Here is a 16,764-nt window from a genome sequence, read left to right as displayed (position 1 = left end):
CATGGATAGATATAATATACATACACATACATACATACATATATATAATATACATATACATACATATATACACACACACACTCATGTACATATAAACACATACATAGATATAATATACATACACATACATATATACACATTTATACACACACATATACATATATACACACTTGTATATATACATACACACATATACACACTTGTATATATACATATATACACACACATATATATACACATATACATATATATATACACATATACATATATATATATACATACATATACACATATATATATATATATATACATATACACATATATATATATACATACATATATATATATATATATACATACACACACATATATATATATATATATATGTATATATGTGCATATATACACATACATACATACATACATATATATATATATATATATATATATATATTTTTTTTTTTTTTTTTTTTTTTTTTTTTTCATTGTTATTTCAATGTACACAAAGTCAAATAAAAAAGTTAGCATTATCTTGAAATTAGCATCAGAATTCCTGGCTAGGTCACTGGTGTCAGTGTGTGAGTGACAGGAAGAAAACCTCCGACTTACTGGCTGGGGGGGGGGGGGGCGGGGGGAAGTGGTTTGGCGCCACCTGTTGGTTTTTGTTGTTACTTACCATTACAGATAATGGGTTTTCAACTTTGCGCCTATAACAGTCTGGATGGTTCTTTTCCTCTTTGTTCCGGAGGACACGACGTCCACAGTTTCCAAAAACTATTTGAAATGTTTACACTTTGCATCAGTCCATCTTAGATGAGCTCGGGCCCAGCAAGGCCGGCAGCGTTTCTGGGTGTTGTTGATAAATGGCTTTGGCTTTGCCTAGTAGAGTTTTAACTTGCACTTACAGGTGTAGCGAAGAACTGTAGTTACTGACAGTGGTTTTCTTAAGTGTTCCTGAGCCCATGTGGTGATATCCTTTACACGCTGATGTCGCTTTTTGATGCAGTACCGCCTGAGGGATCCAAGGTCCGTAATATCATCGCTTACGTGCAGTGATTTCTCCAGATTCTCCGAACCTTTTGATGATATTACGGACCGTAGATGGTGAAATTCCTAAATTCCTTGCAATAGCTGGTTGAGAAATGTTCTTAAACTGTTCGACAATTTGCTCACGCATTTGTTCACAAAGTGGTGACCCTCGCCCCATCCTTGTTTGTGAATGACTGAGCATTTCATGGAAGCTGCTTTTATACCCAATCATGTTCCCAATGAGCCTGTTCACCTGTGGAATGTTCCAAATAAGTGTTTGATGAGCATTCCTCAACTTTCTCAGTCTTTTTTGCCACTTGTGCCAGCTTTTTTTGAAACATGTTGCAGGCATCAAATTCCAAATGAGCTAACATTTGCAAAAAATTAAGTTTTCCAGTCGGAACGTTAAATATCTTGTCTTTGCAGTCTATTCAACTGAATATAAGTTGAAAAGGATTTGCAAATCATTGTATTCTGTTTTTATTAACAATTTACACAATGTGCCAACTTCACTGGTTTTGGGTTTTGTACATTGTATGGGTATACCAACATGTACTTTCTCAACTCAGCTCTGACCCCTCTTGCCCCTACATTTACAACTGTCTTTGAATCAACCTTGCAAAATAGTTGTATTTGTAAACTGAGACAACGTTTGCGTCCAACGTTGGATCCACGTTGTTGTATGGGAAACCTGAGATTGAATAAACGTTGTGAAAAAGCATGTTGTTTCAACATTGTATTTGTGTTGTAGAATATTGGTTGGAAAATGACCAACATGTAATGGTTAATTCAACATCACAACATGAAATTGATTAAATGTTGTCAAAAAACATGTTTCAACGGTAGGTTTAAGTTGCTCAACGTCAGGACCTAAGTCAACAAGTTCTCAACGTTGTTTTAATGTCTTGTGCCTGCTGGATGTAGAAAAACAAGAATGCAGGTACATTGTGCTTGCATACGCTTGCAAAAAATGACGTGCAGGTGAAACAATGACACTGGAAATAATCTGTCATAGGTGAGGTTTTTTTTTTTTTTATTTACAAAAAAGGTGTAATAGTAGTAAGGGTGCCTCTATACAATTTTACCACTTCCGGTACAATAATGATAGTGGAGTCTTGAGAATTGTCCTATGCATACTGATATTGATCCAATATTATCAATAATTATGATCAGAAATACTTTTATTTTGTACAGTGGAATGTTAGAAAAAGGTTTGATCGAGTGAAATGTGTCAAGCAGAGAAAAATGGTCGGTATGAAAAACACATTACCGTATTTTTCGGTGTGTGAAATTATTAACACATTAGCGTAAAATATCAAATAATATTATTTATCTCATTCACGTAAGAGACTAGACGTATAAGATTTCATGGGATTTAGCGATTAGGAGTGACAGATTGTTTGGTAAACGTATAGCATGTTCTATATGTTATAGTTATTTGAATGACTCTTACCATAATATGTTACGTTAACATACCAGTTGGTTATTTATGCCTCATATAACGTACACTTATTCAGCCTGTTGTTCACTATTCTTTATTTATTTTAAATTGCCTTTCAAATGTCTATTCTTGGTGTTGGCTTTTATCAAATACATTTCCCCCAAAAATGCGACTTATACTCCAGTGCGACTTATATATGTTTTTTCCCTTCTTTATTATGCATTTTCGGCCGGTGCGACTTATACTCCAAAAAATACGGTATTTATTATGAACCGCCTTAAGTGGTAATTGTTTTCTGGCAACACCTAATGGCCACAATCACAAAAAGCTCATGACGGAGTAACTTGAAATATGTGGACACATTTGTTACTGGATACTTTCTAATACGCTTTTCTGCCTTGAGTAATATGCAACTATAATTATTTCATATTTGCTAATGTTAACAAATGTACTCTTTTAGACTGCAATATTGTCCAATTAATAGCCAGCTTGTGTGCTTTGCTGTTGTGCAGCCGTCAGTGTTGGGTTAGTTACTGAAAACCGGTAACTAGTTAGTTACTTTATTTCAAAAGTAACTCAGTTACTAACTCAGTTACTTAAACCAAAAAGTAATGCGTTACTGTGAAAAGTAACTATTTAATTACTTATGTATATATATATATATATATATATATATATATATATATATATATATATATACTGTATATATATATATTTTTTAAGGCCCCATTTAATGCCCTTTTAGCCTTCATTTCAGTACTGTTATTGCACTGGAGAATAATACAATCTGTTGATCAACTTGACATGCATTTGCATCACTGAACTCTGCTAAGCAATGTGGTCTACATACAACACACAAAGACCAAAGATATGTTTCAAAGGGCCAATTTGTTTCAGGCCAGAACAAATTGACAAAACTATTTTAAATAGCTGCAACATAACATACATAAGTAACAAACAGCATAACAACAGCATAGCTGTAAAGCAAGAAAGGCACACACTACATACACAAAGCCTAACCAGGCGTTTTTCTCTCTCAAGGAATTCTGAAATAAAATCATGTCTGAAGTCCAGAACACTCTACACATTTCCTCAGTTTTAGTTTAGAGATAAGGAAAGATTGGCCTGGCCCACTAGCATCCCTCTTTATGTTTGTGAACTTTATAGTCTATACATTTAGAGTGATGTGATAATCAAACACTCTAGAAGTCTAGAATGAAAGAGTATATAAGAGAATTGACAAGAGTGTGTACCTTCAGTGCGCAGTGCCTCGTTAAAATCCAGCCGCTGTTGCTTAGGAGGTGAAGTGTGTCTCTCTTTACTAGCTTCGTCGAAGCATGTTGCTTTTGTAGCTGTTTCAGCAGATTTGAATTGCTAGGATAGGATCTTTGATCCAAGACACAACTTACATTTAACTAAAATGTTATTTTCTTTGTGGTCGACAAAAGAAAAGTATTGAGAATATCTCCATTTTAAGAAACTCGGCTTCGGGCTTCGCGATGATGTCTTGTTAGTAAACACAGACACGCCACCTCCCACACACACACACACACATACAGCGCGCCTCTTTCTTGTCGCCTCTTCCGCAGAGCTGCAATAAAACACACTCAGATCTTCTCAGTTTCTAGCCGATAATACATAAAAAATAACGTAAAATAAAGCAGTAACGGTAACTGAGTTACTGAATATAAAAAATAACGCGTTATATTACTATTCACCGCCAAAAGTAACGGCGTTACAGTAACGCCTTAGTCCCAACACTGGCAGCCGTTAGCTCCTAGTAGACTGTATGCTAACATATTTATTTTTTGTAAATGACTTGACTACAATCGAAGAAAAGACCAACCTTTTAGATGTTAACTGCCTGGCCAGCTTTGCACAAATGAACACGCTGCAGGACTCCTTGTATCGGACATTTTACACGGTGTCCGATATACTTCTTATTTTTGTTGTTGATATCAGACCGATATTGATATTGTATAGGGACACCTCTAATTAAAAGCACATGTTTTTGGATTGACAATAAATTAAACTGCATGAAAGTATGTAGAGAAATAAACATTTTAGGATTTATTTACAATATAAAAGTAGCCCCTACTATGATGACCACCAGGTAGACAAGTCTCTTAGCACGCTGATGTATCTACTTATATATATAGTTATTTACCATTTGTGTCCTACAAATGTTGTCCTCAGAGGATGTCCAACAAGAGGCTAAGGAATGAGTCCTCAGGTCTTGTTTTGTGGGATCCTATCTTTGCATGCTGCGCTGCTGATCCTGGAAATCCTTGGAGTTCTCCCAGGGCCGCGGGCCGCGGATGTTCTTCCAATCATCCAAATTGGCCTCCTTCATCTTCTGCACGGACAAAAGAAGGCCGGCCGTCAAAAAAAACACGGTTGGTCAGACATGCTTACTGGAGCCCACACCAGTCCCCCACGGACTGTGTGAGACTTAAAGTCATTGATTGATTGCTTGATTGATGTTTGATTGGATTCAAGCAAGTAGCTAGTACTTTCTACCAGTCAAAGGTTTGGGGACATTTCCCTCATTGAACAGGAAGTGTCTGTAAACTTTTGAGCAGTATGTGAACATTTTTTATTTTTAAAATAATCAATTATTGTATTTTTTTTTAATCAAGTATTAGCATTAGGAATCTCTGTGAATGTTCTCAACTCTTGTTTCCATGCTGTCTAATAACATCACAATCCTGGAAGTATTCTGTTTTTTTTTTTTTAAATGCAGCACTGCACCCTAAATAGATCAAGAGAAAGTAGACATGTTTCTAAAAGATCTACCTTAAGTTATTATTTTTCCAAGCACACTGCAAAAAGTCAGTGTTCAAAAACAAAAAACAAAAATGAGGGGTATTTTATTTGAACTAAGCAAAATTATCTGCCAATAGAACAAGAAAAAGACTTTCCAAATCAAGTAACATTAGCTAAACTCAATGAACCCCAAAATACCTTAAAATAAGTATATTCTCACTAATAACAAATGCACTTTTCTTGGTAGAAAAAGAAATTAGACCTTTTTGCTCAATATGTTGAAATATATTCTTAAATTAAGTACATGCCAATGCCATTATCTTGCTGATATGCGCTCGGCATCATGATTTTTTTTTTGTTCATGCTTGAAATAAGAAATTATTACTTTAAAAAAGTAGTTTCATACTTGTGAGTGTTGATGACACAGTTTTGCAACACTTGATATTCTAGTTTCAAGCATGTTTTACTCAATATAGGTCATCAAATCTCAGCAACAAGCTGTAATATCTTACTGAGATCATTTAGGACCAAAACCCTTAAAACGAGTAAAACACTCCAACATAAAATCTGCTTAGTGAGAAGAATTATCTTATCAGACAGAAAATAAGCAAATGTCACCCTTATTTTAGATATTTAATCTTACTTAGATTTCAGTTTTTGCAGTGCAGTTTTTGCGTGCGTCCTCGTTATATTCCTGGTTGACGATGTCACATGGTCTAGAGCAGGGGTGCCCAAAGTTGGGAACGGGGGGCCAAATTTGGTACGTCAAGCCATTTTGTTTGTCCCACCAAGTGCTGGTTTCCCAAATTCCAAGCTGCTGTTTTGAGGCATGTTAAAAAAAATAATGCACTTTGTGACTTCAATAATAAATATGGCAGTGCCATGTTGGCATTTTTTTCCATAACTTGAGTTGATTTATTTTGGAAAACCTTGTTACATTGTTTAATGCATCCAGCGGGGCATCACAACAAAATTAGGCATAATAATGTGTTAATTCCACGACTGTATACATCGGTATCGGTTGATATCGGAATCGGTAATTAAGAGTTGGACAATATCGGAATATCGTCAAAAAAGCCGTTATCGGACATCTCAAATTTTCAGAGTATAATAAGTCTCTTATTCTTTTTAATAACATTGTTATTCTGAAGCTAACCAATAATAAATAAAATATTTCTTACTAGAGATGTCCGATAATATCGGCCGATAAATGCTATAAAATGTAATATCGGAAATTATCGGTATCGTTTTTTTAATTTTCAGTATCGGGTTTTTGTTTTTTGTTTTAAATTAAATCATCATAAAAAACACAAGATACACTTACAATTAGTGCACCAACCCAAAAAACCTTCCTCCCCCATTCACACTCATTCACACAAAAGGGTTGTTTCTTTCTGTTATTAATATTCTGGTTCCTACATTATATATCAATATATATCAATACTGTCTGCAAGGGATACAGTCCGTAAGCACACATGATTGTGCGTGCTGCTGGTCCACTAATAGTATTAACCTTTAACAGTTAATTTGACTCATTTTCATTAATTACTCGTTTCTATGTAACTGTTTTTATATTGTTTTACTTTCTTTTTTATTCAATAAAATGTTTTTAAATTTATTTATCTTTTTTTTTTTTTAAAGGACCTTATCTTCACCATACCTGGTTGTCCAAATTAGGCATAATAATGTGTTAATTCCACGACTGTATATATCGGTTTATATCGGTATCGGTTGATATCAGTATCGGTAATTAAAGAGTTCGGCAAAAAGCCATTATCGGACATCCCTACTTCTTACCATTAATGCGACTTCTGGTGGTGCATGGTTTTGCTGATGGCTTTGTAGTCTGGTTGATATGGGGTTATTTTTAACACTGCGATTACCAGAGACTATAAAAATGGGACCCATTACTTCCCTGCTTGGCACTCAGCATCAAGGGTTGGAATTGGGGGTTGAATCACCAAAAATTATTCCCGGGCGCGGCACCGCTGCTGCCCACTGCTCTCTTCACCTCCCAGGGGGTGAACTAGGGGATGGGTCGAATGCAGAGGACAAATTTCATCACACCTAGTGTGTGTGTGTGTGTGTGTGTGACAATCATTGGTACTTTAACTTAACTTTAACTTTAACCAGCGAAATTATTCATTACTTATCGTGTTAAGCAGTGTCAGCTAAGATTTATCTGAGAGCCAGATGCTGTCATCAAAAGAGCCACATCTAGCTCTAGAGCAGGGGTCGGCAACCTTTACCAGTCAAAGAGCCATTTTGACCAGTTTCACAAATCAAAGAAATCAATGGGAGCCACGAAGATCTTTTGAAGTTCATAATGAAATGACACTGCATCCAGTTTTTTTTTTGCTTTGTGCTATGTATTAACCAAGGATCTCGAGTTTTGTATTAATGGCGCTTGACAGCGTCATACTTGTCAACCCACCCGATTTTGCCAGCGTACTACAAATTTACAGGCAACTGTTCACTCGAACGTGCCGTGGTGGTACAGCATTTAGCACTCTCTACAAGCAGTGTGCCGGCCCAACCTCACGTGGTATGAGACTTCTACTTGCTCACGTAATTGACAGCAAGGCATACTTGGTCAACAACCACACAGGTTACACTGACGGTGGCGGTATAAACTTTAACACTCTTACTAATTTGCGCCACACTGTGAATCCACATCAAACAAAAATGACAAACACATTTCTGGAGAACATCTGCACCGTAACACAACATAAACACAACAGAACAAATACCCAGAATCCCATGCAGCCCTGACTCTTCCGGGCTACATTATACACCCCTGCTACCAAACCCCGCCCACCTCAACCGACGCACGGAGGGGGGGGCGGGGCGGGGGTGGGGGGTGGGCGGTCTGGGGGTTTGGTGGTAGCAGGGGTGTATAATGTAGCCCGGAAGAGTCAGGGCTGCATGGGATTCTGGGTATTTGTTATGTTGTGTTTATGTTGTGTTAAGGAGCAGATATTCTCCCGAAATGTGTTTGTCATTCTTGTTTGGTTTTGGTTCAAAGTGTGGCGCATTATTAGTAAGAGTGTTAAAGTTGTTTTATATGGCCACCGTCAGTGTAACCTGTGTGGCTGTTGACCAAGTATGCCTTGCTGTCGCTTACGTGTACAAGTAGAATATGCATACAACAAAAGCCTGGGCTGGCACGCTGTTTATTCAGATCGTAGAGGGAGCTGAATGCTGTACCATCATGGCACGCCCTTTTTATTATTGTTAGGGTGAAAATAGGAGAATATTAATCCCGGGAGATTTCTGCGAGAGGCACTAAAATTCGGAAATCTCCCGGGAAAATCGGGAGGATCGGCAAGTATGCAGCTGAGCCGCATCAGAGTGATCAAAGAGCCGCATGCGGCTCCGGAGCCGCGGGTTGCCGACCCCTGCTCTAGAGCCATAGATTCCCTACCCCTGCTCTAGAACGTGACTCACACAGGAAGTGAAAGCTTTAAATACTTTTATCCCAACTACCAGTAGAGGTCGCTAGGGTGCAGCTTTTAGTGAACCATTTTGTGAAACTTTCTTGTACTTGGAATAATATCTACTGTACGTGCAGTGTGTACTTACCTCATACTCATTCTCTAAGACCAGCGACTGGTCCTGCTTACTCACTCGGGCCTCCAGGGAAGGATCCAACTGAGACCAAAACAACATCAAGTCTCATCAACACACTGTTATTATTATTATTATTATTATTATTATTATTATTATTAGACACACCTGAGGTACTACTGACTTGGAGCTTAAAAGACAAACCATTGCAAAGCTATTGTGACTGACAACACAATCAATATGGAAGTAGTTGTCTGAGAGGTGAGATTGGAACTAAAGCAAAATTGAATGGATCTTCAACTTACTATGGGTTGTGCTTACCTACCTCGAGTGGTGTTATGATAAATGTGACCAACAGATGGCAGTCACACATAAGAGATACGCGTGGACTGCAGATTGATGTCCCCGTTCAATAAAAGACACTCACAAGTACAGGTGAGCAAGCAAGCCTAAAACGTTGATGTTTCATTGAGAATATAGAACATTGCACACAACGCTCAAAAATCTGTCAAAACGTTTTAGTACGACTTTGACTTTATGACTCCGGCGTATTACGTCTACTGTAGTCAGACGTGCTGCGCATCAAAAAATGGGTATTAGTATGGTGTGTGCATAAGGACCCCAAAATGGCACCTATTCATAGACACATTACCTGGCGTTTTGTTTCACCCTATTATGCAAAACCAACTTTGCTTACCAATTGGTAACTGCTGATGTAAATGTGGGATCATAAGTCCCGAAAATGTGCTTTAAAAAATGGGTATTAGTATGGTGTGTGCATAAGGACCCCAAAATGACACCTATTCAGAGACACATTACCTGGCGTTTTGTTTCACCCTATTATGCAAAACCAACTTTGCTTACCTATTGGTAACTGCTGATGTAAATGTGGGATCATAAGTCCCAAAAATGTGCGCGTGCGTCTGCCATTATAGTCTGCGCCGTAGTCAATAAGCTCCTTCTTATTCTTTATCATCTTGTTGTGGGGCATTCATCATAAAGTAGGGTACAGTTCTAAGATCAGATCGCTAAGTAAACTTACTATGGAAGCGCTAAAAACTACAGGTACACACCTGTATATATATATATATATATATATATATATATATATATATATATATATATATATATATATATATATGCCACAAAACGGCGCATCCTGTAGAGACGGTCAGAAAGCGATTTGAAAATGGTCTGTAAAACATAATGAACATTTTGACCAAAGCACCACCATTACATGTTACGTAGGCCATAGGTCCCCAACCACCGGTATCGGTCCTCGCATTTGCTACCGGGCCGCACAGAAACATTAAGTAATTATTACCTTCGGGATTTTCTCCGACTTAACTTTCACCTGTCCCACTAAACACAGCAATAGCTTGTTTCTAGATGTATATTACAACTCCTGATAGGAAGTCACCATTTGTTATAGTACATGGGACAATGCACGTTAATGAACATACGCAATGTTAATGTGTCAAATTGTAGCCAAAGGCTAATTTTCATCTTTAGTTCCAGGGTCATTGTATATAACATGGGTCCTTAATAGCGATGTCCGATAATATCGATATTATCGGCCAATAAATGCTTTAAAATGTAATATCGGAAATTATCAGTATCGGTTTCAAAATTATCGGTATCGGTTTCAAAAAGTAAAATTTATGACTTTTTAAAACGCCGCTGTGTACACGGACGTAGGGAGAAGTACAGAGCGCCAATAAACCTTAAAGGCACTGCCTTTGCGTGCCGGCCCAGTCACATAATATCTACGGCTTTTCACACACACAAGTGAATGCAATGCATACTTGGTCAACAGCCATACAGGTCACACTGAGGGTGGCCGTATAAACAACTTTAACACTGTTACAAATATGCGCCACACTGTGAACCCACACCAGACAAGAATGACAAACACATTTCGAGAGAACACAACAGAACAAATACCCAGAACCCCTTGCAGCACTAACTCTTCCGGGACGCTACAATATACACCCCCCGCTACCCCCTAACCCCCATTTCAACCCCGCCCACCTCAACCTCCTCATGCTCGCTCAGGGAGAGCATGTTCCAAATTCCAAGCTGCTGTTTTGAGGCATGTTAAAAAAAATAATGCACTTTGTGACTTTAATAATAAATATGGCAGTGCCATGTTGGCATTTTTTTTCCATAACTTGAGTTGATTTTTTTTGGAAAACCTTGTTACATTGTTTAATGCATCCAGCGGGGCATCACAACAAAATTAGGCATAATAATGTGTTAATTCCACGACTGTATATTAGTATCGGTTGAAATCGGAATCGGTAATTAAAGGGGAACATTATCACAATTTCAGAATGGTTAAAACCATTAAAAATCAATTCCCAGTGGCTTATTATATTTTTCGAAGTTTTTTTAAAAATTTTACCCACCACGCAATATCCCTAAAAAAAGCCTCAAAGTGCCTGATTTTAACCACCCGTCCATTTTCCTGTGACGTCACATAGTGAAGCCAACACAAACAAACTCAGTGGCCTAGTGGTTAGAGTGTCCGTCCTGAGATCGGTAGGTTGGGAGTTCAAATCCCGGCCGAGTCATACCAAAGACTATAAAAATGGGACCCATTACCTCCCTGCTTGGCACTCATCATCAAGGGTTGGAATTGGGGGTTAAATCACCAAAATGATTCCCGGGCGCAGCCACCGCTGCTGCCCACTGCTCCCCTCACCTCCCAGGGGGTGTTCAAGGGTGATGGGTCAAATGCAGAGAATAATTTCGCCACACCTAGTGTGTGTGTGACAATCATTGGTACTTTAACTTTAACTTTAAAGAACAGCAAGCTATAGCGACATTAGCTCGGATTCAGACTCGGATTTCAGCGGCTTAAGCGATTCAACAGATTACGAATGTATTGAAACGGATGGTTGTAGTGTGGAGGCAGGTAGCGAAAACGAAATTGAAGAAGAAACTGAAGCTATTGAGCCATATCGGTTTGAACCGTATGCAAGCGAAACCGACGAAAACGACACGACAGCCAGCGACACGGGAGAAAGCGAGGACGAATTCGGCGATCGCCTTCTAACCAACGATTGGTATGTGTTTGTTTGGCATTAAAGGAAACTAACAACTATGAACTAGGTTTACAGCATATGAAATACATTTGGCAACAACATGCACTTTGAGAGTGCAGACAGCCCAATTTTCATCAATTAATATATTCTGTAGACATACCCTCATCCGCGCTCTTTTCCTGAAAGCTGATCTGTCCAGTTTAAGGGACGGTGTGAGCCAAGACATCCAGGGGGTTTAGCTCGCTCGTCTGCGGGAACAAACTGCCGCCATCGCTTGCCGTGCTACCGAGGTCCTTTGTCCCTGAATTGCTCACACACTCCGGCAGATTCAATGGGGGTCTGGCGGCAGATTTCTTTGACTTTATCGTTGGAAATGCATCTGCTTTGAGTGTCGCAGGATATCCACACATTCTTGCCATCTCTGTCGTAGCATAGCTTTTGTCGGTAAAGTGTACGGAACAAACGTCCAATTTCTTGCCACTTTTGCATCTTTGGGCCACTGGTGCAACTTGTATCCGTCCCTGTTCGTGTTGTTACACCCTCCGACAACACACCGACGAGGCATGATGTCTCCAAGGTACGGAAAACAGTCGAAAAAACGGAAAATAACAGAGCTGGTTTGACTCGGTGTTTGAGAAAATGGCGGATTGCTTCCCGATGTGACGCCACGTTGTGACGTCATCGCTCCGAGAGCGAATATTAGAAAGGCGTTTAATTCGCCAAAATTCACCCATTTAGAGTTCGGAAATCGGTTAAAAAAATATATGGTCTTTTTTCTGCAACATCAAGGTACATATTGACGCTTACATAGGTCTGGTGATAATGTTCCCCTTTAAGAGTTGGACAATATTGGATATCGGCAAAAAAGCCATTATCGGACATCTCTACTTAGAATGCATTAAAATGAAAAATATGTGGTCTTGTCTTACATAGGGATTGAAAATGATGGGCTTTTTTTTTTTCTTTTTTTTTTTTTTTTTTAAAGTGCTGCTCTTCTTTAAAGGTTAAACATTGGCACACCTTTCTCTTGATCTTCTGGGCATCATATCGGATCTGCGTAAACTCCCGCAGGCCAAAAGAACCTCCAACCACCAGAAGCTGAAATAAAACACATTTGCTAAAAAAAAAAATGCAAATCAGAAACAGATGACAAATATTCATGAAGGTGCCATGATATATTAATAAAAAATAAGAATTGTAGAAATTATTGGAAACTGAAGACAGCCATGACATTATGTTCTTTACAAGTGTATGTCAACTTTTGACCACGCGGGTCTCTCCCTTAGAGATAGAGTGAGAAGCTCTGCCATCCGGGAGGAGCTCAAAGTAAAACCGCTGCTCCTCCACATGGAGAGGAGCCAGATGAGGTGGTTCGGGCATCAACCTGCTACCCTCTGGAAGGAGGTATAGATCGATTCGCGCCAGGACCACCAGAATGTCTCACAGTCTGTATCCCCAGGCTGTGAGACTGCTAAATGAACAGCCTGCCTCTTTGCTGCCCCGGACCATCTTATTACCTCACTCTTCACCACCTCAATAATTGTGCTCTGGACATTGCATTGCTGCAACATCAACATAACACCCATTAGACATCTGACTGTTCCCACCCCCACGTCCCTCTTATCGCGATCTTCCTGACAATGCTAAAATGTAAACTATTGTCAACCTGCACATCAATGCAGTTTCTATGCCGCTGGACAAAGCTCAAACAAAATCTCGTTGTTCATGTATGACTTAAGTGTTATTATGACAATGACAATAAAGGAAATTGATTGAATTGATTGATTGATGGCTCAGGATGCCACCCGAACGCCTCCCTAGGGAGGTGTTTAGTGCACATCCGACCGGTAGGAGGCCACGGGGAAGACCCAGGACACGTTGGGGAGACTATGTCTCCCGGCTGGCCTGGGAATGCCTCGGGATCCCCCGGGAGGAGCTGGACGAAGTGGCTGGGGAGAGGAAAGTCTAGGCTTCCCTGCTTAGGCTGCTGCCCCCGCGACCCGACCTCGGATAAGCGGAAGACGATGGATGGATGAGAACGTAAGTTGGACTCTTTAAATGTAAAATCAAATTATTGACATTAACTCAGTAGCCCGATACAGTTCGCACTAGTGATGGGTCCGGCAACACCGATGCATCGGCGCATGCGTCGAGCTCATAGAGCAAAACCCTGTGTCGGTGCGCGTACCGCTTTTAGAAAGTCACGTGACCGATCATGACAATTCCCAGTCCACAAGCATCCTCATTCACAACACGTTCTCTTAGATTTCCATGTTATGATACATGTTCACATTATTTATTGACTGTATCTAAAAAAGATATTTTTATTTAAATGAAGATATGAAATAATGCTAAATGAAATACAATGACTTGGTTTATATTATTGTATATACTAGGTCAGGGGTCGGCAACCTTTACCACTCAAAGAGCCATTTTGACTTGTTTCACAAATTAAAGAAAACAATGGGAGCCACAAAACTCTTTTTAAATTTAAAATGAAATAACACTGCATACAGTTTTTATTTTATTTGTGCTATGTATAAACCAGACACGCGGCCCGCGAGACGTTGTTTCGCGAGTTCTGTATGAATGGCACTTGACAGCGTCATACTTGCCAACCCTCCAAATTTTTCCAGGAGACTCCCGAAATTCAGGGCAAGTATTCTCTCGAATGTCTGCTGATTTTCACCAAAACGACAATAATAAGGGCCTGCCGTGATGGCACTGTCTTTAGCGCCCTCTACAGGCTGTATAAACAGCGTGCCAGCCCAGTTACATGTTGTATGCGGCTTCTGCAGACACATATAAGTGACTGCAATGCATACTTAGTCAACAGCCGTACAGGTTACACTGCGGGTGGCCGTATAAAACAACTTTAACACTGTTACTAATATGCGCCACACTGTGAACCCACACCAAACAAGAATGACAAACGCATTTCTGGACAACATCCCCACCGTAACACAACATAACAAGTACCCAGAATCCCCATGCAGCACTAACTCTTCCGGGCTACATTATACACCCCCGCTACCACCAAACCACGCCCCCCTCCCAACCCCGCCCACCTCAACCGACGCACGGAGGGGGCAGAAGGGGTTGGGTGGGTGGGGTTTGGTGGTAGCGGGGGTGTATAATGTAGCCCGGAAGAGTTAGTGCTGCATGGGATTCTGGGTATTTGTTCTGTTGTGTTTATGTTGTGTTACGGTGCGGATGTTCTCCAGAAATGTGTTTGTCATTCTTGTTTGGTGTGGGTTCACACCAGGGGCGTCACTAGCTTTTAAGGACAGGAGGGGCTTAGCCCCCAGGAGATGCACAGGATGCGAGCAAATGTTACGCACAAGCACAAAACTTCATAAACGGCTAACAAAGACTTAGAAATTATTCATTGTTATTATTATTTTTTTTTTTAAATGCACGGGACGAAATGAAATGCTCCCCGGGACGATGGCTTTTAACCATTTTTTTTCTTTTTATGTATTTATTCATTTTACATTTTATATTAAATGTCTTGGTTTTTCCTCCCTCAGAAAATCCTATGAAATGTTTACTAAGCCATCCTATAATAATACAACAGCTATTAATGTAACAATACAATAAAACAAATATATTTAATGATGTTTTTTTCATTATTTTAACAATAGGCTAATGTATATTACTTTATATAGATTCTACAAGAAACACAAAACTTAAAAACTAAATGATTTACAATTGCACACACAAGGTTTTGTGCAGCTTCACTCATTGTAAAGGAAGATAATGTGCTTCGTACACCTGCAGGACCGCAACCAAGGTCGCAGAGAAAATGCGGACTGGAATTTGAGTGATGTGGGAATTTTCTATATGAACAAGTGGAATGGATTGGATACCGACGCACTAAAGGGGCTCTCTACCTTACGCTACGAAGTGAGGGGAAACTGAGTGAATAATAACAGGTTATATGATTATTTATTTATTTCATATTCGGGCCACTTTATAATGACTATGTTGGCATGTATTTGTAAAAAAAAAAAAAAAAACACCAAATTATTTAGGGGGGCTTAAGAATATTTTAGGGGGGCTTGAGCCCCCCTATAATATACCTAACAACGCCAATGGTTCACAGTGTGGTGCATATTAGTAACAGTGCTAAAGTTGTTTTATACGGCCACCCTCAGTGTGACCTGTATGGCTGTTGACCAAGTATGCCTTGCAGTCACTTTTAAGTGTGAAGGGCAGAGCCTGCATACAACATGTGACTGGGCCGGTGTAAAATCGGACGCTAAAGGCACGCCCTCAATATTGTTGCCCCGGGAGATTTTCGGGAGAGGCACTGAAATTCGGAAGTCTCCAGGAAAAATCGGGAGGGTCAGCAAGTATGCAGCTGAGCACATCAGAGTGATCAAAGAGCCGCGGGTTGCTGTACTAGGTCATAAAATCAGTGTCAATTGAGTCGGTCCATAGGTTGCCTGTAAGGATTTTTAATGTCCAGCAGATGTCAGTATTTAGTGACACAGTGTCGACACAGTATCAATACAGTTTTGCAATGTGTCGAAACGCTTCATGACGCCTCATCAACCCATCACTCGTTCGTACCGTTACTTCCAATAATCTCCTAAATTGCATCTAATACTTTAATGAATGCGTTAATGGTAAAAGCTCAAATATTACACCAGGTGCCCTCTATAGCTAGCGAGCGTAGTTCCCATGACCGACATGTTGAGAGTAATATAAATGTGTAAGAGCGTTACTTACGACCATAGGTACTCCATATTTAAATGTCCTGTTCTTCTGCAGTGTTTTAAAGCTAAACATGACTCTTTATAACAAGCTTAAACCTCCATGTCAGGCCGAACTAGCATGTCTAAAAGTTTGGTCTTTTCCGGGTTTGGTCCGTGGCGTTAAAGAGTCCGGAGTGCAACGACGTCCTATAAA

At 39.6% G+C, this 16,764-nt stretch overlaps 1 protein-coding gene across 2 annotated transcripts; it reads right to left on the bottom strand.

Annotated features, from left to right (window-relative positions):
* Positions 1-1,920: 1,920 nt before the first annotated feature.
* On the bottom strand, positions 1,921-16,764 carry cox16 (cytochrome c oxidase assembly factor COX16). Of its 2 annotated transcripts, none has more exons than XM_061969015.1 (4): positions 16,585-16,764; positions 12,871-12,967; positions 8,819-8,887; positions 1,921-4,826 (listed from the first exon to the last, which is right to left on the bottom strand). In XM_061969015.1, exons 1-4 carry the CDS (start codon positions 16,599-16,601, stop codon positions 4,722-4,724), a joined length of 288 nt encoding a protein of 95 aa, XP_061824999.1. In that variant the 5' UTR covers positions 16,602-16,764; the 3' UTR covers positions 1,921-4,721. The 2 variants fall into 2 exon arrangements, with proteins under 2 accessions (XP_061824999.1, XP_061824998.1); XM_061969014.1 differs by having other exon boundaries at positions 12,871-12,948; positions 16,585-16,759.

The sequence above is a fragment of the Nerophis lumbriciformis genome, linkage group LG08, assembly GCF_033978685.3.
Source record: "Nerophis lumbriciformis linkage group LG08, RoL_Nlum_v2.1, whole genome shotgun sequence".
NCBI lineage: Eukaryota > Metazoa > Chordata > Actinopteri > Syngnathiformes > Syngnathidae > Nerophis > Nerophis lumbriciformis.
Note: the sequence above shows the minus strand (reverse complement) of the source record. Positions and strands in the feature narration are given on the sequence as shown.

What these genes read in the sequence shown, in the direction of transcription:
- cox16 (XM_061969014.1), bottom strand. Translation starts at nt 16,644, where the DNA reads ATGTTTAGCTTTAAAACACTGCAGAAGAACAGGACATTTAAATATGGA. An exon ending in CCCAGAAGATCAAGAGAAAG is followed by an intron (nt 8,888 to 12,870) that starts GTGTGCCAATGT and finishes TTTTGGTCTCAG; the next exon opens with TTGGATCCTTCCCTGGAGGC. An exon ending in TCTTAGAGAATGAGTATGAG is followed by an intron (nt 4,827 to 8,818) that starts GTAAGTACACAC and finishes TTGTCCGTGCAG; the next exon opens with AAGATGAAGGAGGCCAATTT.